Raw genomic sequence first — 21627 nt, forward strand, 5'->3', positions numbered from 1 at the left:
CTCATGATATTTTGATGTTATGCTCATATATGTAATTATGACTTTTTTTCCTGATAATTGTATATTTCTTTCTGGAAATATTGTCAAATGAGTCTCACAGAATTAATACTTTTTCACCATCACTTAGACTTTTTCACATAATATTTTGACATTATTTACATGGAATTATGACTTTTCCTGCCATAATTTATTACTTTTTTCACTCATTTCAAATTTTTCAACATTAGTCTCATAAAATTAAGACTTTCCCCCCTTCATTTTATGACTTTTATCTCATATCTTTTGACACTATTCTTTTAAAATTCCATTTTCTTTCCATAATTAGACTTTTGTTCCCCTCATATACTATGATTTTCCCTCTCAATTTATGAATATTATACATTTATATACACCATTTATCTCATTAAAGCAGAACTTATCCCCATTATTTTATGACTTTTTCTTAATAATATTTTGACATGTTTCTTTTTACAACAAAAATATTTTCCCCAGAATTTTATGACAGTTTTCCTTGTAATATTTTTACATTCCATCCATCCATCCATTTTCCGAGCCGCTTCTCCTCACTAGGGTCGCGGGCGTGCTGGAGCCTATCCCAGCTATCATCGGGCAGGAGGCGGGGTACACCCTGAACTGGTTGCCAGCCAATCGCAGGGCACATAGGAACAAACAACCATTCGCACTCACATTCACACCTACGGGCAATTTAGAGTCTCCAATGCATGCATGTTTTTGGGATGTGGGAGGAAACCGGAGTGCCCGGAGAAAACCCACGCAGGCACGGGGAGAACATGCAAACTCCACACAGGCGGGGCCGCGGATTGAACCCTGCTCCTTATAACTGTGAGGCTGACGCTCTAACCACTAAAAATGTAAACTTTTCCCCATAATTATATATTTTTTATACATTTTCATAAATTTGGACTTTCCTCCCACTATTACAAACATAATTTCATACATTAGTATTATGACTTTCCGCCCTTTATTTTATGATTTCTTTTCTTGTTATATTTCAACATTATTTCTGACTTTTTCATCACTTATTTTTCACATAGTTCAACAATATTGTGGAAATATATTCCCAAAATTGTATTACTTTTTCCTAATAATATTTACATCTTAACGCTTATAAAATAAAAATGTACCCCCTAATTTTGTGACTTTTCTTCTCAAAATATTTTATGACTTTTTTTCTGGTAATATTTTGACATTATTCTTTTAATATGATGTCTCGTCTACCATAATGTATCGCTGTTTCCCTTGAGTTGAGTTGAGTTGTAATATTTCAACAATTTCTCGTAAAATTATGACTTTCCCCTGATCATTTTGACTTTTCTCTTGTAATAGCTCAGTAGAATTGATTGTTTGTTTCCTCATATTATTTCACCATGACTTTTGTCAAATTAATTAATTTGTCAAAGAAATTATTTTATATATTTTTTTTTATTTTATATATATATTCCAGCTACCGGAGGCTTTAGGCAGATATACAGTATTTTCATGGCCTAAACATTTTGGGATGTGTTGGCAGAAGAAAGACGCTCTGCGAAGTAGCATTCATTTTTCCAGGTCGTAGTAGTGGGATTTGACAGTCGACAGTTGAGCCAAGCGTGGTTTCGGCGCATTAAGCGTTTGAGAGTGGACATTTGGAAGATTCATTTTGAATGCCTAGTGATTTTTTATTTTTTTTAAATCCTTCAAATATGGCAGGGTTGTTAACAACACTTTTCTCTCTGTTCTGTCAAATTTACAAGGCATTTAATTTCACTTTACTAGAATATAATTGTATGAAGGGTTGTCCTAAAATTAGCAATTTTCCCCTATAATTTTCATTGTTTTTTTCTTGTGATGATTATGATAATAACAATAATAATACAATTAATATGACTACTTTTTTCTTGTTACTGTTGCCTCACCAACCAATGCTCTTCATGCACGGTACTTCTCCCCAAGCATTGTCTTGCATTCTCACCCAGGGAAAACTGGGTGATGTGTGTGTGTGTGTGTGTGCGTGTGCGTGTGCGTGCGTGCGTGTTATCTAATATGTCCCTTCATTCAGCAACCGAGCTGCAGTAGTTAGTAACTTCATCTCAAAGGCGTGTCTGTTTACTAAACGGCGGCGAGGGCGACACTGTGGAGTGATCTCGGGCCTGCCCGGTTGAAGATGAAAGCTCGCCGCGATGCTCTCATCCGACCTGGACAGCTGGAGCTCGTCCCGTGCAGGACAAGTGGGGGCGGCGGTGCATCGCAACTTGATTTCTGTTTGATACACTTTGATTCATGGAGGGGTGGGCGATGAGCAGCGACTTGTCGGGGGGCCTTTATGGGACGCGGCGTTTGTTTATTAATCACTAGGTTGTGTGATGTGTCTCTCAGCACGGCAACAGGTATAATTAAGCTCGAAAGGCCACGCCGAGGCTTGATGTGTCTGCATTTGCTTTTTTGTTTTATCTCCTTTTGAAGGCGTGCGTGTGCTTGCGTGTACAGTACAGCGAGGGTGTAAATAATCCTCCATCGTGTGTGCGTGGTCAGGGGGGAGCTTCCTTTCAAATATTCCCACCTTGCATGACCTTCGAGGTGTCTGCTGACACGTCAGCTTGTTTGGTGTTTTTTTTCTTTCTTTTTTTTTTTTTCTCCTCTGCACAAATGACAGTTCAAAGGTTGGCGGGCAAATAGTTTACTGCTTGTGTGACATCTTGGCTTCCACAGCTGAGGCAGCCTGTGTTTCACCGTGGGACAAACTTCTTTTTTGTTGTGGAGCGGGAGTCTGCTTCTCAGTGTCAAAAAAAGAAACAAAAAAAGCCTCTATTGACATGAACAGCAAAGGAGGAGTATTGAGGCCTTGTTGTTATGAGAATAAAGTCATTATGTTATGAAAACAATATCAGCAAGTTGCAAGATACATTCATGCTCGGTATAGTATGACTTTATTCTCATATCCATATATCATCCCGACTTATAATAATAATTATACCAATTGTTCTCTTTTGGGTGTGACTTTTTTGCATAATTTGCATAATTTTCCCCGTAATTTAATGATGTTTTTCCTCACAATATTTCAACCTTAATATTGTAATATAAAAACTCATTTTATGACTTCTTTTCTCATAAAAGATGACTTTTTCCAAGATAGATAGATAGGAAATGGTTATCCTTTTCCCCCCATAATTTGTTTCTTTATTTTCATAATACTTTGATATTCTTAGAAAATGACATCAACATCATTTTATGACTTCCCCCCCGCCCCCCCCCCCCCTCAATATTTCATCATTATTCTCGTGAAATTATAATTTTCCGCATTATTTTATGAATAGCTTTCTCATAGTATTGCCATATAATTTTCGTATACTATAATTATGTCTTTGTTCCCATAACTCATTACTTTATTTTGGAATATTTCGCTATTGTTCTCATAAAATCACAACTTGTATTTCTCAATAATTGTTCTTATATAATTGAATACTTTTAATAATAATAATTTTCTTCACAATGGTCCTAAAGGGACAAAAGACATGATTTTTGAGATGTGTGTTACATTTGTTATGGTCAGTTGAGTCAGTCGCGAGTAACGTCGACTGCAACCTCTCCCACCTTTCATCTCGATTCCAATGTAGTGTCGTGTAAAAGTCAACTTTTCCCATAGTCGTCTGTCGTCACCTTGACGCGGGGCAATGCAATTAAGTGGTTGACAATTAAACATCAGTAAGTTCAACCTTGCACTTTACAAAACGATTCTGCGCCGCAGGACAAACCTACAACAACAACAAAAAAATCCACGTTTTGCAGCAATTTCTCATTACCGTGGTATGTATATGTTCTGTAATTATTATGGTTATCTGATACGCTGCTATGTGATATTGCAAAAACCTGGCATTTGAACAAGGGTGTGTAGACTTTTTACATCCACTGTAGATTTATAATGAGATATGGGGGACATTTCTTTGAGAACATGTATGCTAGCGTAAGGCTTCTAGTAATGATTTTTTTCTTTCTTTTTTTTTCGTGCTGCCCGTAGGAGCTTAAAAGGTATGATTGGATTCATGTTCCATGCATTGTTACACAAGCAGCATGGAGTCGTAATTGCGAGGGATTAAAAGGAAGTGCTCGGAGAATTTGCGCTGCGGGTGGGCGGGCTACAATTTACGGCCATTACGTGGGCCTATTTTGAGCAATCCTGATGGATTCGGCTCAATTATTGTCCATTACGGAGAAAGATGGCCGCCATCAAGGCCGCCCGGCAAATTAGCGATTCCGTCGCCGACCACAATGCGCTCATGTCAGGAACACAAGGCGGGACTGTCTCGCTGCTAAAATTAATACATCGCTTCCCGACATTTTTGCCTTTTGACCCCTTAATACAAATCCACGTCCACTTTTGACCCTTCTGGAACATTACGGATATGTGGGGTCTTTAGGCATGTGAGCAGCTCAATCTCACAGTACTTGTCTTTTTGCTGTTTGTTCCAAAAAAATAACCATAAACTATACAATAATAAATTCCACGTATAGTCATCATATACAGTACAATGATATCTATCTATCTATCTATCTATCTATCTATCTATCTATCTATCTATCTATCTATCTATCTATCTATCTATCTATCTATCTATCTATCTATCTATCTTTCTCTCTCTCTCTCTCTCTCTCTCTCTCTCTCTCTCTCTCTACTATATATATATAGTTGCTGAATTATTTCACTTAATTTACATAGAATCAATAAATAAAAAAGAAAAAGAAACATTTTTTAGTGTGGTCTTAATGTCAATAGGGCTTAACGTCCTTATACTCTTAAACGCTTGAAATTTCCAATTAAAATAAACTCCATTTATAATAATTTTGTTACAATGTTTTATTGCACAGTTCTTAAATTGAATTCAAAACTCGGAATCTAATAGTAATTATTTGACAAAAATTTAAATATACATTAAAAATAATCCATTTAATAGTGTTTTGAAAATTCAATGAAATACACATTGTTAGCATATTATTTTATTTAAATTTAATTACATCAATAAAAAAAGTTAAGTTATTCTTCGAGTAATATTTTCTCACTTCTTTAGATGCTTAAAATTGCACTTAAAATTTGCCTGGTGATGGTAACGGTTCGACAATTTGGGTTTCTACTCTTCCCTATGGCAAAAATGGTTTCGTAATCCGAACAAACGGGAGGCGGAGCATGTGTCAAATTGGCATGAAGTGAGCTTGAGCTTTTTTGCTGACAGTGTGGTGCTGATACACCGGTCTGGACAATGATGACGATGGCGGTGGGGGTGAGGGGGCAGGTTGAGTCACTCCTGGCAAAGGGGACACTCACGCAGCGTCGGCTCTGGCAGCAGTCAGCACAAACCCCACCTAATTGAGTCAGTCGCCCCGCCACCAACGCCACCGTCGTCCCCCAACTGATATTAATCACAACGGCGGATCAATAAGTTCTCAAGTGCTAATAAGCGCTGGCACATTTTGTGATATGCGAGCCCCTCCATCATTTCAACCTGCCACAGATTTATAGGAAATCTATTGTTAGATCCAAAGTATGAGGTAATGTAGCACTTAGTAAATGAAGTCAAAGCCAAAAGCCTGCAGGGTGATTTGTATTTCATTTACAAAAGGACACGTCTAATCATTTGGAGCTCCATCTCCCTGAAAAGCAACCGAGGTGCTCTAATGACGACGCGCTTCTTTTATAGACGCAGACTGGTTTCCTCCCGCGTGGACCACACGGGACTGCACGTGAGCGATTAAAGTCATGTTAGGGGAGGCATTATAGGTCAAGTCATAAAATAATCGCATTTACTGATTGCTCTCTTGGTCATCTCTCTGGCTGACGTACAGTAATTGTTCATTTGCCATTACGGGCTGCCCTCTCTCATCTATATCTCGGCACAAGGACTCGCCTGACAACAATGCAATACATCAGAGTGGCTGATGATGATGATGTGTATCTGTGTACTGTATATACAGGCACATGCACACATAGACCCCAAGTGGTGCTCAAGCACCTGCCCTCTTGCCCTGGATGAAAAAAAGGATTGTGTAGACTTTTTATATCCACTGTAAAGCAGCTGCCCTTCACCTTCCTTGTTAATAGTTGTATTATTGACTGTCTTGATTGTGTTGATATAAATACATAATACATACACTACTGTTTTTTTCCTTAATTGTATGAATAATTTTGGTGATTGGTCCCCTTTTTTTGGCTTGAGCACCTGCCCCCCCAAATGTCTGTGCACATGCCTAACAACGTGTATCTGAAAAGTTCCAGGACTCCTGTCACAAAAGATAAAGTCAACTTTTTTTGTTTTAGTTTTAGACGTTCAGCCCAGTTTTTGCTTTGGCTTGCTAGCATAAATTTGAGATAGCAGAGAAGCCAAATCAACTCATTTCACAACAAGTAGCAGTTTGGCAGATAGTGAACAATTCATCCAAAAAGAGGCTTTGAGCAATTTAATGACACTTTCATTTGAGTTTACTGTCAAATTAAGCATAAAACAAAGACAATCACACATTGTGTATTTAAAAAAACCACATAGCTTTGCCTTAAAGTCTGCTAGCTCAATGCTAACACACAATGCAAAATGCCATAGCCAGGCTAACAATTACCATCTATGTGGTGAGGTTACAATGGTTTAATGTGATGTATTTGTATTAAAAGCTGTCTTTATAACTTTGGAATGATTAGTAGAAAAGGAAGTGTAATAATATATAAGAATTTTGGTTTTGACTATTTTAAAGATTCAGCATAAACAAATTCTAATAAATTATGTAATTTATAAAAATGCCACACTTTGTAAAACATAAACAAATAATTAATCATAATCAAAAAATAAGTAATAATTTTGAATAATTAAGTATGTCTACATTTTAATGTAATCAAGTGTATTTAAATGAAGAGGAATAATTCTGCTTACATAACGCTCATGTTGATTGACACACATTCAGAGATGAGTATGAGACCGTGCTGGTGTACCTAATGATTTGGCCCGTTCATATATAACACTCACACTCATCCAGACACATTTATTCTAAGATATGATATAAGGAGGTCCAATCAGATTAGAGGATTTCTAGTCAGAACATATTCCATTCAAGTCAAGTATTGCTGCATCCATACATGGAAGCACTGAGTAGCAGAACTATATTTTCCCATTCCAACCTGCTCTTCTACTTTACCGGTACTTTCTTTTTTTTTCTTTTTTTTGTAACTTAAGTCATCAGCTCTTTACACGTCAAGGTGAGTTGTCTTTTGAGAAATACCACAGATCAGGTTAAGAGATCCACGGGGGGAAGAAAGTTAAATAAAAAGCCCTTTAAAAACGGCAAAGACAAACACGCTCGCTGTTGAAAATAAAAGCACACACTGAAATCCATTCTGATGACAGTTGGAAGAATGCAGGAGGGGACTTGAGCACCATCTTTGCCATATCTTTTAAGCGTGATTATTTACTTAAAACAACAAACCAAAGCCCCAAGTCTGGCAGGGTTGGACGTCGAGGCCTTTGATTGAGCCCTGGGCTTGAATTCTTAGCGAATAAATTGTTCCACACCTTTGTCTGCGGCATTAGCGCCAGTGGTCTCCGTTTTTCTTGCCCTAATCTCAAGAATGTGGCAGCCTCTTGAGAATGTTCGCAGGTTTCCTCCACTCCCGTGCGTCGCGTCTCGGCTTTTGTTTTCTTAGGACGGCTGCACGGATTGACAGGCCTCACCGTTAGCCGTCTTGCTTTTCACCGATTGCGCCTGAGCACATCAGTGTCAGTCAAGGCCGCAAAGCGTTTAAAAAAAAAAAAAAAAGCTCTACACCCCCGCGCCACTAGATATTGAGCAAACTTTTCATCGAGACCTTTTTGGTGTGGGCCACTGCTGCTGATGGTGATGGTGTTTGTGTGTATGATTTTTCCAATGTGAAGGTGACCTGGGAAGGATCCCTGAGCTCACAGCACAGGTATGAGCAGCTTAGCTTTGTTCTGACGACAGCTGGCTAGGTGAGTCACATTGACTAGCCTCCTTTGGTCAGGTTCCAACTATGCACTGACTGACAACTGCCTGACAATAAAATAATCATTAGAAGAGATTGAGACACGGCATGGAGGTTTTCAATGCACGGTATTTAGTTTGAAAAACAGGGGGAAATAATTATTGGACCCTTTTCTGAATTTGTAAGTTTGCTCACTTCGAAAGAAATTGTCTCCAGTAATTATGGTTGTTGTTTTTTTTTTAATTATGGCAATATGGTGCACCCTCAAATTATCTTGCAAGCCTGATAAAATGACATAAAAGATTATAAAGAATAAAATAAGAAATTGATGACATGGCACCTTTTAACACAAAATATACACCAAAACACTTTAATTTCAAACTTATCTCAAAACGTTACCCTTAAAAGTAAATGATTTGATTTTTAAAAAATACGGCTGTATGTCAAATCTGTCACAATACCAAATAATACTTTCCTATTAGCCATTTTATTACATTTTTAACTAAGCGATACATAGATGCTGTCATTATTTAAATCCACGAATCCCAAATGACTCTTTAGCTTTAGTTTACTTTACTGTTTACGTTGAGCAGCTGATCGGCTATTAACGTCCACCACTGCCAATTGCAATCTGCAATCATCTTGAGAAGTTAAGTGGACAAACGTACAAATTCAGCAGGGTAATAAATAATTATTTCCTCCGATGTACAGTCGGGGGTGTTTTAGTTTGATATTTCAGCATACTGTTTGATTGTATGATAGTTACCAACACAGTCACAATAATTAAGTCAAGGAACCTACAGCATTACAAGAAAATAATTTATAGTGACTGATACGTTTATATTTAGTGAACTGTGTCACAGTTTTAACATCCTAAACACGATGTAATCGATTTTTATTTTTATTTTGAAATGTACTACACTTGAACTTGCTCTGCCGGCTCAGCCAATCAGAAGCGGTGAAGTAGGGACAGAAGGGCGCTAAATTACCTAGCAACCGTCCCAAACTCTGCGCTGATAGGATGGCAACGCGGAAGGTTTGGCTTTCATCTCTTTGTAACTTTTATGGAAAATACATGAAAAGTGTCCAACTTTGAGTAAGTGTGTGAAACAGCGTCTCGTTTTGGGGCTTGGGTACACACACATGTTTCCTCTAAGTAGCGGGACACATTTTGTTTGTTTAATCAATAGTGACGTCGTTTTGAGTGTGTAACTCTCTTGGCGAGCTTAATTAAATGCTAAAACACCTGTGTACCGCGAGCCCTTTACGGTAAAAAAACATAAAAAGTGAAATATGTTATCTTTTATTTAAGTATTAAATATTCAACTTTAAAACCACACGTGAAATATACTGTAGTTAAGATCTTTGCTGTGTACCCCAATGTGCCTTTGTTAGTTCATGAATACAATACGTGTGTGTGTGCGCGCGTGTGTGTAAAATTAAGATTAATTGACTGATTTACATGAGACAGGGCATTAGAACACGTTTCTAGTGATAAGTATCATTTTACTGTGAGAAATATTAACAAACCCATGAAAATGCAACAATTTCATGCCATTCTTAATACTAAGTCTTCTGTTAAATTTGAGTTTCAAATTTTAATAACGGCGTCACGGTGGGTGACTGGTTAGCACATCTGCCTCACAGTTTTGAGGACCTGGGTTCAATCCCCAACCCTGCCTGTGTGGAGTTTGCATGTTCTCCCCGTGCCTGCATGGGTTTCCTCCGGGCACTCCCGTTTCCTCCCACATCCCCAAAAACATGCATGGTAGGTTAATTGACGACTCTAAATTGCCCGTAGGTGTGAATGTGAGTGCGAATGGTTGTTTGTTTGTATGTGCCCTGCGATTGGCTGGCAACCAGTTCAGGGTGTACCCCACCTCCTGCCCGATGACAGCTGGGATAGGCTCCAGCACGCCCGCGACCCTAGTGAGGAGAAGCGGCTCAGAAAATGGATGGATGGATGGATGGATGGATGGTTTGTGTTATTGGAAAGCTTTGCTAAACACAGAACTTGACAACATATAATCATGATATTAATTATTTTTAGTTAATTCCAAAGTTAAATATACAAGATTTGAGAGTGACATTTTTATGGTGGTAGTACGGTGCAGGAGTGGTTATCACGTCTGCCTCTCAGTCCTGAGGGTCGTGGTTCCAATCGAATCGAACAGAACCTGCATGTTAGGTTAAGTGAAGACTTATTTGTTCATAGGTGTGAACGAGAGTGAATAGTTGGTTCAATCAACCAAAAAATAAAGACAATAATCAGTATAGAGAATGGATGGATGCATGCCTAAATGTGAGGTTGAAAATGTTTCCCTATTTGACAGGATTCCAAACTAAGCAGCAGGTTGGTGATCACCTCAGTGGCCCTTCAAGATCACATCACCAGGAACCTTCTCGAACCCGATTTCTTGCTTTCGAACCCGCTGCTGACCTTCAAAAGCAAAGCGCACACAATTCCCCACGCAAGAGAGAGAAGGAACCGAAGGGATGCCCCTCAGAGACTCGAAGAAGCGCGAGAATATGTGCTCGATCCCACTCCGCCACCTCTGACGTTAGGTAGATAGGCCTAACTTTGGGACGATTGGATCTGTCTGGTAATGTCTCACTTGTGTTTCCATATTTTTATTTGCCAGCTCAGAGGATGGGCTTGGTGGCCTCGCCCCCGGAGAGGCTGAGCGAGGACGAGTGGACTCTGGTTAAGGCAAGGTCCGTCCAGCAACGGGAATCCGAGCAGCCTTGCGCAATATGCAGGGAGCCCTTCTGCCTTCAGCCTCAGGTAGTCACTCCGATTCAGTTTGCCTGTCTGAAAGGTGTGCAAAAAAAAAAGCAGCGTTTTTATCTCCATCCATTTTCAATCCTGCTTTTACACTCATTAGGATCACGACTGAGCTGGATTCTATCCCAGCTGACTCTGCCCGAGAGGTGGGGTACACCCTGGACAGGTCGCCAGCCAATTGCAGGGCCGTTAAAACCAACAGATTCATTTCACTTCCATTATGAATTGCCTGTAATTTTGCTTTTTACAAAAAAACAAAAAAATCCCTAGATCAATGTTGAATGTGCAATATATGTGTCAGACTGTCGCTTGTAGTCTCCGCTCCAGTGGCTTGTGGTGCTGCTGGAAATTGTACACAGCAGGGGGGCCTTTTCTCCAGTGATGGAGTGTGTTGACCCGGCCCAAAACAATGGAAAATCAATACGCTTCTCGCCCCCAACCCCCCTTCCACTCGCTTGCCCTGTAGAGATCTAAGTCAACTAGCTTGTGTGTCAAGTCGGATTGCTTGAAAGAGCATTACAGAGGTCCTCTCGCAGGTAGTCCAGGTTCCAGCCGGCACACAGAGACTCCTCCTGAGTCCCTCTGTCCTCTTGGCAAATAACACTTAGCTACACACTTTCACATATGTGCCTGAATACACATGTCTTTAAGCTGGAAGCTCACACACACACACACGAACACACACACACGAACACACACACACGCATTGGTTAATTCTGAACACAGCCACGTCACAGGTAAAAGAGGGTGTGAACAGTTGTGCAACCACATTATCTCAGGTATTGATTTTTACTTCCCCTCTCGTAAAGGTTCCATGTTATTCAGCAGGTCACATTAATGGTGGAAAAAGTTTAGAATTGATTTATCTTGGTCTCATTTTGTATGTGGTATTACAAAAATCTTGCATTTGAACATGGGTGTGTAGACTTTTTATATCCACTGTATCTGCATGTGTGTGTGCTGTTACTTTTCACATGCTCGTTGTGTCTCCTCTCCTTAGGTGTTGCTGTCCTGCTCGCACGTCTTCCACAGAGCGTGTCTGCAGGCCTTCGAGAGGTTCTCCGGCAGGAAGTGCTGCCCCATGTGCCGCCGGGAGCCGTACGAAACGCGGGTGATCCACGACGCCGCGCGCCTCTTCCAAAACCAGTGCGCCGCCAGGTGAATATGACTAACAAAAAAGACATTTTATTGAGAATAACCATAGTTTAACATCCAAAAACAAATACATATAAATGATTAATACAAATGTATATATCAGAATCAGCTTTATCGGCCATGTATGTTAAAAGACACAGAAGGAATTTTTCTTTGGAAGTTGGAGCCGCTCTAGTATGACAACAAACAGCCACTATGACAAAATATACATTTATGAACATTAAACATCACTTTGCCTTTAGTGAAAACTGTTGATGGTGTATAAATACAGTAGATGGCGAAGAGGAGAGTTCCTTGTTTGGAAGTGTAATCCTCTATTTTCATACTTCAAGTCGTTTTTTGAATTCTTTGGTGTTTCTCGTCTTCGTTATCAAAGTTCGGCATTTGGAACTTAACAAGAAAATGCAATAAAGTTGCGCGTGTGCATGGGTTGCTTTGTGCGTGCACTTGATTCTAGGAAATTAGTGCCAGAGTCACATGGGCAGGCGGGTAAGTTTGCTACGGACCATTTTCAACTGTGTGAGTGGATGTTCGAAAACCCGGACAAGATTTGCGTGAAAAAAAACTATCGAGAAACCGCATCGTACGAAAATTAGTACATACAAAAACTGAGGCTCCACTGTATTTACTTTGGCAACTGCTTGGTAAAAAATGATTTATGTATACATGGACACGAATTGTATTGTACGAAAAGATAGAGGAAGTTCCATTCCTGGTTGGGATGGTCATCATCGCCCTTTTCCTCATTTTCCTCACTTACAATAGATCTCATTAAATTGCGTCCCGTAATGTTTTAGGGCAGTGTACATGTATTAATTGCTGGTGATGTCACTTTATACATTCAGAATTCAAGCGTTCTGGCGAGGCTACGTGACCCGGAAGTGGTACGGGAACATTCGGAGAACCGTCTGCCCAAAAGACAAGCACCTCCGGCGCAAATTCTTCGAAGCGAAGGTGAGTTTGGCTTCGATCGGGGCATGACATCATCACAATGAGCCTTTTAATGGGTCATATACATACATGCTTGTTCTTGTCTCCCCATGGAACTTTATTTTACCTTAATGGGTCAAATAAAGACAAACGTTGCATCACAGACTTTGTGTTGAAGGCACTCTCTGACCCCAAGTTTACACACACACACACCTTCACCTGCGTTCACCCTCTCAAGCCCCTTTGATGCTTTGTGAACTTCTCCATGTTTGTTCGCTAATACGGAGAGAGTTTTTGTGTTTTAGTCAAACAGTCTGAACATTCCAGACTCCATACAAAAGCACAATGCCTCCCGCACTTGTTTGGGTCTGCTATTCCGTCATCGATTAATGTGTGCGTGCGTGTTTGTGTGTGTTGTGTGGCTCAAGAGGCGACTGTAGTGTTTGGATATCTGGCCCAGGGAGCCGTGTGTCACATTCTGACCTGTTTGTTTGCGTGTTGAATGATGGCGTCGCCTTCAAGGTGCCTCGTAGCAACAAGGGAACATTGCCACCTAGTGAACCTGACCCAGGTCTTGGATGAGCGTAGTTCTTGACGCTGTTGTGCATCTTAAGCTTTCCGAATAATTCTGAGACAAACAAAACAGTGAATATGTTCCAGACCCCTGCGCAATAGGTGAAAATCTATGATATAAGGAGACCATAGAAAAACTTTTTAACAATAGTTTTACCCCTCCCACACGCATTCACCACATTTAAACTTATTAAAACACACTTTATGAACACATCGGAAACATATTTGAACGGAAAGAACATCCATCCATCCATCCATTATCTACACCGCTTATCCTCATTAGGGTCGTGGGTATGCTGTAGCCTATCCCAGCTAACTGCGGGCAGGAGGTGGGGTACACCCTGAACTGGTTGCCAGCCAATCGCAGGGCACATATAAACACACAAGCATTCACAATCACATTCATACCTACGGACAATTTAGGGTCTTCAATTAACCTACCGTGCATGTTTTTGGGATGTGGGAGGAAACCGGAGTACCCGGAGAAAACTCACGCAGGCACGCAGGGAGAACATGCTAACTCCACACAGGCGGGGCCAGGATTTGAACCCCGGTCCTCAGAACTGTGAGGCAGATATGCTAACCCGTCCTCCACCGTGGCGCCCGGAAAGATATATAGTATAGTAGATTGTGCCTGTTAGATACATGCATGTGCCTTTGCATGTGACGTCTGCACTCCATACACCACACTGTGTGTATGTGGCGCACGGACAAAAAAAATCGACTAAAATCGGAAATTGAAATTTTGTGGGGGGAAAAAAATTTAAAGACTTTATCTTAAGGCCCTGTCAGCCAGTCCTACTTTCCACGAGGGTCATTCCACTCCACGCGTAATCAGCAAAGTGCTTTGCGCTTGGAAGTGGCAGACGAGGCACGAGTGACAGGTGGACGAGGGCCGCCGCTTTTTAATGAACGTCTCCGCCGTCGCCCTCCATCACCGCGCTTGTTAAACCCCGCCGCGGCACATCAAACACAGACATTTACTGAGCCCATTAAGTCGGCCGTGACACATTAGGCCCCGCCCACCAAGTCGCCGTTGCCTGTCAATCACCGGTGTGATTTAGCGGTCGTGTGGGTGGTCACGAGATTCTCATATCTTTTGTCGCTCTAGGGATGATCTTCAAGAACACGGCGCTGACAGGTCTGATCGACTCCCATTTTGAAGGCCGGGTGGGTGATTGGTGGCGGGTGAGGTAGTAGGGGGGTGGGGGGTCTTGTTTGCTTAGCTGACTGTAATGCAAACAGGCGTGTTGGTGCTGGGCCGGGGCTGGGCCCGTGCGAGCCTTTTCATGGCAATAAAGCGTCTTTGTAGAATGAAGACAACAAAATGAACAAGAAATCAACAAATCTCAGCTTTCCATTTTGTCCGATTCAAAGTCCTGACCCGGGGTCAACACAATGAAGTTCTATTTAAAGGGTGGGCAAAGTATGTTCTTTAATCCAGCCCACTGAGCATATTTACATTAGTAAGAGTCCTGTACTATGCGTTGTAGAGGTGTAACGATTCATTGATTAATTGACAACTAATCGATTCTCAAATGACCTGGCCCATGTGTTCAAAACTCAAATTTTAAAAATCCAAGTTTGACCGCCCCTTTTCTATCTTCTCTGTTGACGAGGAGATAACGTCCTCTGCGCTCCGCCTCCTCTTCCCCTTCGTGTTTCCGCTCCTGCGTCAACGGCACAGCGAGGCAAAATTCACCACGGGCCTCGACTGTTTGTTCGTCTCGTTGGAAAAATCGGCCCGGCTCGTAAAACGGCCTCCGCCCGGGCGCTTAACTGTTGTTGAATTAGTGATAAAAGTCCAGCTGTAAAGCAATTCTGACAGCTTCCTACTCGGAAGACCACATGTTGTGTAACGTGAGCATGTTGAGATGTTACTACAGGCTTTACGGTAACGACTGTGTTCAGATGCTTCTGTAAGCTTCATGGTAATGACTGGACTGACTGTCCAGGGATTCCCTAACGTCTTCAGCTGAAGACCCAGCACGGTCGAATAGTGGTTCGAACATCTGCCTCACAGTCCGGGTACTCTGGTTTCCTCCCACACCTCAAATATATGCTACTTAGGTTAATGTAATTTGTCTATATGTGGCCTGTGATTGACTGGTGACCAGTCCAACGTGTACACCAGTCAAAAATTCCTTGTTTTTATTATTTCCCCACTTTTGTGTCCTACCACTCTTCCACAGTTCTCTAACAATTCAAATCATTCAAACTTCAAAATATTCACAAAATTCAGCTAAGGTGGGTTTGTATTTTTCATGTTCCCAAATTTGATCCCAGAATTCCAGATTTTCCACAAGAAAATATACCAAGTGAATGAGACCTTCAGAAAAAAATCAGACCTCCTCCTTCCACATTTCTTGGTTCGGTCAAACCATTCCAACCTCAAATAGTTTGTCTCACTTTGGACTATGGAACTATTTATCACATCCCATCTCTAATTTTTTTTCCACATTTCCCATGTCAACATTCCCAGACTAATGCAGATATTTCACATGTTGCCAGTCTTCCACATTTCTCGACCAATTCAAACCATTCCAACTGCAACCTGTTGGTCTCACTCAGAACATCTACGGAACTATTTATCACATTTCCAAAATTCCCACATTTTCATAATATAGGTCCCAAAGAGATACTTTACATATTCACCTCCTCCTTCCACAATTCTTGGCCGATTCAGACCATGAGAACTTAAAAATGTTCAATTAAATTCCCCAGCATTTCACAAAAGTAATGGTCGTCAATCAGTTTGCTGTGTTGTCATGGTTATAGTTTTGTTGCGGCCCACACTCAGCAAAGTGAATGATTAACAATTTGTGTGTATTCAAATAGACATGTCTGCGTGAGTGTGTTCCCATGTCTCCCAGCACCGTCTCGTTCTCTGCAGTGCTTTCCATGAATTGTCCTTGTTAGTGGGCTTGTACTGATCCATCACGATACACAAATCCACATAATTAGCCTTCCCTTGAAAACACAGCAGTGCATTGTGTATGACCGTATGCCCCCGTGTCAATAAAATGCTTCTTCTCATCAGCTGCAGGAGCTGAGCGACAGCTTTGTGCGACGCTGTCACATCGACGTCGAGGCTTTTCTCAGCGATATCGATCTCTCGCTGTCATCGAGCCGCCAAGTGTTCCGGCAGCTGGAGAGCAAAAAACATGTCCCTGAGCCTCAGGAGGACGACTGGGAGCGCATACAGAGTCAGGTCAGGGGGGAAAAAAAAATCCTCCTCCTTCTATAGCCTTTACCGTGACATGTTCACACTTACACGGGCACGACAGGGAAGAACACATCCGTCCAGAGGTGATCATTAATTTATCCAAATAATCAATATGCCTGTTTTTACACAAATCACTTGCCAGTTTAAAAAGCATGATGGGCCTGTCCATGTACCACAAAGAGAGTGTGCAGTGACAATTGTCTGTGGCCAGAGCTAACCCCACCTGTTGATTGACTTTTGGTGATAAAATTGGCTTATTGCTGTTTTTTGATTATGTCTCCTGTTGAAAAAGTATGGACAGAGATACCTTGACTTACGAGTGCCCAAACTTAAAAGTTTAAAAAAAAAATGTTCCTTTATGTACGAGCCAAAATTTTACTTCCGAGCGAGCTTCAGATATGTTTAGAAAAAAAAAAACAACAGCCACAGTCGCAAGGCACTTTCAGCCATTTATTTAATGGGACCAACAGTCACAACACACAAATATAAAATGAAAACACTCATAGGGAGCATGGAGCAGATGCTTACACTGAACTAACGTTGTTGTCAAACCAGGTGACTCAGCGCGGGGCCAGCGACTGCCCCATCTGCCTGACGGCTCTGCACGGCCCGGGAGCTGCTCCGAGGTCCTCCGGCTTCAAGCTCCATCAACGAGGGAGACGCTCAGTACTCTTGTCCTGCTCCCACCTCTTCCACCAGGTCTGCCTGGACGCCTTCGAGGCCTTCACCGCGGACCGCATCCCCGTGTGCCCTCTCTGCAGATCCACCTATCACAAGAAGCTAATCTGAAGCAGGTAGAGAATATCTTTTGGGTTATTGCTGTTAGGGAAATAAGGATAGAACACTAAAGGATACGATAGAATAGATGTCATTTTATTAGCCTTGCCTAACTAGGAGGGGGGGGGAAACCCTCAAATTTGGAAACTGTCTTTGTTAATTTTTGTGTGTCCTGTCAAGATTAATTAACATACGTGCAGTCATACACACTAGTGCCAGGCTTAATATTTTACATTTCTCTAGGTAGCATCCTGGACCCTTAAAATAAACTTTTGCCAGGATATGATTTCAACAAGGCGGCACGGTGGACAACTGGTTAGAGCGTCTGCCTCACAGTTCTGAGGACTGGGGTTCAATCCCCGGCCCCGCCTGTGTGGAGTTTGCATGTTCTCCCCGTGCCTGCGTGGGTTTTCTCCGGGCACTCCGGTTTCCTCCCACATCCCAAAAACATGCATGCTAGGTTAATTGACAACTTTAAATTGCCCGTAGGTGTGAATGTGAGTGTGAATGGTTGTTTGTTCCTATGTGCCCTGCGATTGGCTGGCAACCAGTTCAGGGTGTACCCCGCCTCCTGCCCAATGCTAGCTCGGATAGGCTCCAGCACACCCGCGACCCTAGTGAGGAGAAGCGACTCATAAAATGGATGGATGATTTCAACAATTTGGCAAGTTTTTGAGTGTGGCCAAAAGGCGATGCAGTTGCTGGAATAACAATACAGAAATTGGATTTACCCTAAAGAGATAATTATTTCCGTAAATTGAAATTTTTTTTAATCCTGTATCGGTTTGTTAATATCAGAGCATTTTTTTCAAATCAGAGTATGATTACAGACGAACATTATCAGCACCTGTATCTGTGCATCCCTAGTTCTAATATTGTGTGTCAGGTCTGGAGCAATATTGTGTCTTTCAGCCTGTATTTCTATAGTTTAGTTCTTGTGAAATATCAAGCTATTCCTGTTTTACGTCAGAACACAAAGATGACAATCACAGGGATATCTTTGAATTTTTATTTGCAAACCCACAAACATAAAAAATAAACAAAACAGCCGACTGAGAAATTGTTTTAAAAAAATACATTCACAAAACAAGTACCCCCTGGGGAAAACATAGACACGCATAAAGACTGAGCTGCATCACTTTAAAAGTAAATGCCCACACACCCACACAGCACAGAGATGAATAGAAAACCCAAGTAGGGCTGTGATGTTTTATTAGAGGTGCGATGGCCTGCTCACCCGAAAAAGGCTGGCACCGACTTCCCTGACAGATAGCCCACTTTGCAGAAAATCTTTTTGAGCTGTACTTTTGATTTTTTTCTTCCCCGTAGTTTTCAAATGGCACAACTCTATTTGACAATCTAAAGTATTTCTCTATACACCCCTAAAACCAGATCTTTGGTCCTGTTCTGCTTTTCACATCCAATCAGAGCTGCATTTTTGACATAAAGTAGTCCATGCCTCAATCACACAAAATGCATATACTGTACATTTACACACATAAACACACACGCATTTAAACAACTTCCTTTCTTGACATCGTATGAGTCGCCATGACAACACATCCGCAGTATATGCGCCGTAATCTGTCACTCGCCTTTACTGGACTTTACAGGCCTCCAGGCTGGTGACCGTTTCTATGACAACATTGACGACGAAAAAAGAAAATGCGCATCGTACGTCGCTGGGTTCAGACTAACCTGGCTAGGATCACAGTGGAACTGTCTAGAGAGCAACACAAAACAAAACAAAACAAAAAATAAATAAAAAAGACGCGACACGACCTTTAACGTTAAGCCCGCGACAGGCTCGTCGTTTAAGGCATTCACGGTGGTTCTCGGGACCGAGGGCGACCGCTTAACGTGACGGCCTGAGTTCAACCTGCACATTGTGTTCGTGTGCATTTGATTGTTTGCATGGGACTCGGGTTGGGGCAGTATGTACACATTGCTCGGTATGCGCTCGCCACATATACTTCCAAATAATGCAAAAAGAGCTATGAAACATATGTACATGTGAATACAATTTACACACAAAAATAATCTATAGTGCCCTTTTTTGGTGTGTGTGTGTTTGTGTGTGTGGAAGCAAAAGATTCTTGTACTTCATAAAATAAAAGTCCTTGCATATCAACTGGCTCAAACTCAAATATGGAGCACCTAAAAAAGTTCAGACAGCAAAATGCTCAAATCCAACATGCCTTTTCCACTGCACGGAACTGACCCTCAATCTCCATTGTTTTTGTTAGTCGGGTTCTGACTACGGTTGCAAAGAGGTGGAAAATGTTTGGTAAGAAAGGTTTCCGTTAAATTTCCAAGGGAATTCAAGATGGGAGAAATGTGAAAATAATAAAAATTGGAAACGTTTCATGGGAATTGTGAATTAACAGGGAATGGAGGGTAATTTAATGGAAAAGGTATTGTATTCGAGCACAAATTTAAAAAAAAATTCATAAGCAGGCATCCATGAAAAATAGATAGATAGCGCTCCTTGCCCACATGTAAGGGAATTACAGTACCTTCATTGCTAATTTTCTTTCCCCACCTTACTCGAGCGGCGGCATATCTGAATCTCATTAGTAACTAAAATTTTGCCTCGCAGCATATCGCTCACTAATCTTGAAAAAAATCCCAAGTTTGAGCACTTGTAAATGAAGTTACCACTGTAATTGCATGGCCATTTTAGTCAAGATTATGTCTAAATAGTCGTTCTCTAAGTATTAAATTCCCTATTAAGACCCAACCCTAATTTTTTGTAAATTCCTGGTGCATTCAAATGGAACGTTTCCAGCAACCCGAGTTCTGACTGATGCGTTCAATGCGGCGTGGTTTTTGCAACTGATAAACTGACCATTCCGAAGTGGTGTGCGTAGTAGTAGGAGCACAGTGCGGTGGAAAAGTGGCGTAGTTGTGACCGTGTTAATTTAATTTACACACATTCTCAAAGAAACAAACAACGAACCCACTGAAGTGATAAGACCAGAAACTGAATAGTGAAGCGTGATGGCGTTTTTTTTTTTTTTTATGTTATCAAAGCCTCATTCCCATTAAGGGTTCAGGTCGGTAAGTCTGGCGTTTTGTTTTTAAGGGTCCCAAAATATTGGAGCCATCCATTTTTTTGGTGCAGCCTCGTTGGGCTAAACACACTTGATTGACCTGTTCCGAACTGACAACTTAGTGGAAACGTGGCCAAAGAAGACTTGAAGATGTTAAGCACAGTGGCGGGCGAGCGAGTCGAGGTCAAGCAGACTGCGGCGAGGGAGCTCCATCTAACCCCTCAGTCTCTTCTTGGCTGCGTCCCAGCTCCCATCTGAGACGCAGGGGACGGAATGTCACGATGCGAAATGGTCCCCGGCTTTCATTTGCAGCGCCTGCCAGACGCCGCTCGGGTTCATCAAGTTACCCGCCAATCCCTTTCACCTTTCCGCAGTCAGGCCGCCGCTGTGGAAATCTTCCTCCTGTCAAACCTTTCACAGAGTTTTCTGATGCCCGTTGGCCGAGATCTTCCCAGATTCTGGGTCCGTGGGGCTGTATGACAGTTGCAATTTATCTAGACCTGGGCAGGGTGAGATAAGGGAGAGAGATTTCATTAAGAAAAGCATTTGCCTGCGCCTCTGACTGACATCTTCTAACCCCCGTCCAAGCCAGACCATCAAGCATCCACAAAGCCTTTAACCCTGACATACTATTTGATTCACATTTCACCTGATTTGACATTGGACATCAATAACAATAGAAATGTCATTCTTTCACCCTGAAATTTGTTTGACAACTTTTCCTAGTGACACAAAATACAGTAACATGAAAACATTCAGTATGTTATTCCTTTGTACAAGTTTGTGTACATTGAGGCTGTTCCGTGTCTACTACAATAGATTTTAAATTTAACAGTATGTGTCAAATCAAGGAAAATGGTGGTATAATGGTGGGAATCCTGAAACTGTACATGCCATAAATGTGGCATGTACATTTCTTATGGGACAGTGGTGACAGTGCTCAAAAGGTAGATTCAAACAGTCCTGAGAACTGTCTGTGTCTGTGTCACCACATTTGCACACAGTTCAACAGAACCGTGCCGGAACATAATGTATGTGTGCATGGAAAATGAACATTATGTAAGTGCGCCGTCTGCCACATGTCAGTTCTGGCTCAAATTTTGGTGGACCCCAAATTAGAATTGAATGAGTGGTCAATGGCTTGTCCAAATAT

At 41.5% G+C, this 21627-nt stretch overlaps 2 protein-coding genes across 4 annotated transcripts in view; one reads left to right on the forward strand and one right to left on the reverse strand.

The window, feature by feature from the left end:
- Positions 1 to 8993: 8993 nt before the first annotated feature.
- rnf32 (ring finger protein 32) overlaps positions 8994 to 21627 on the forward strand; it is a 28390-nt gene continuing 15756 nt past the window's right edge. The window contains exons 1-7 of one of the 2 annotated variants that reach the window (XM_061757580.1): positions 8994 to 9011; positions 10309 to 10540; positions 10618 to 10760; positions 11761 to 11918; positions 12761 to 12869; positions 16459 to 16629; positions 17200 to 17438. In XM_061757580.1, the coding sequence (XP_061613564.1) occupies positions 8997 to 9011; positions 10309 to 10540; positions 10618 to 10760; positions 11761 to 11918; positions 12761 to 12869; positions 16459 to 16629; positions 17200 to 17433 (1062 nt within the window). In that variant the 5' untranslated portion in view covers positions 8994 to 8996 and the 3' untranslated portion in view covers positions 17434 to 17438. Of the gene's footprint in view, positions 9012 to 10308; positions 10541 to 10617; positions 10761 to 11760; positions 11919 to 12760; positions 12870 to 16458; positions 16630 to 17199; positions 18653 to 21627 lie in introns of those variants that run through there. The other variant, XM_061757579.1, reaches the window with a different exon arrangement.
- Positions 18417 to 21627, reverse strand: part of lmbr1 (limb development membrane protein 1) — a 47469-nt gene continuing 44258 nt past the window's right edge. For both annotated transcript variants that reach the window (XM_061757577.1, XM_061757578.1), the window contains one exon: positions 18417 to 20974. In XM_061757577.1, the coding sequence (XP_061613561.1) occupies positions 20889 to 20974 (86 nt within the window). In that variant the 3' untranslated portion in view covers positions 18417 to 20888. The remainder of the gene's footprint in view (positions 20975 to 21627) is intronic.

Source organism: Phyllopteryx taeniolatus, chromosome 20 (assembly GCF_024500385.1).
Source record: "Phyllopteryx taeniolatus isolate TA_2022b chromosome 20, UOR_Ptae_1.2, whole genome shotgun sequence".
NCBI lineage: Eukaryota > Metazoa > Chordata > Actinopteri > Syngnathiformes > Syngnathidae > Phyllopteryx > Phyllopteryx taeniolatus.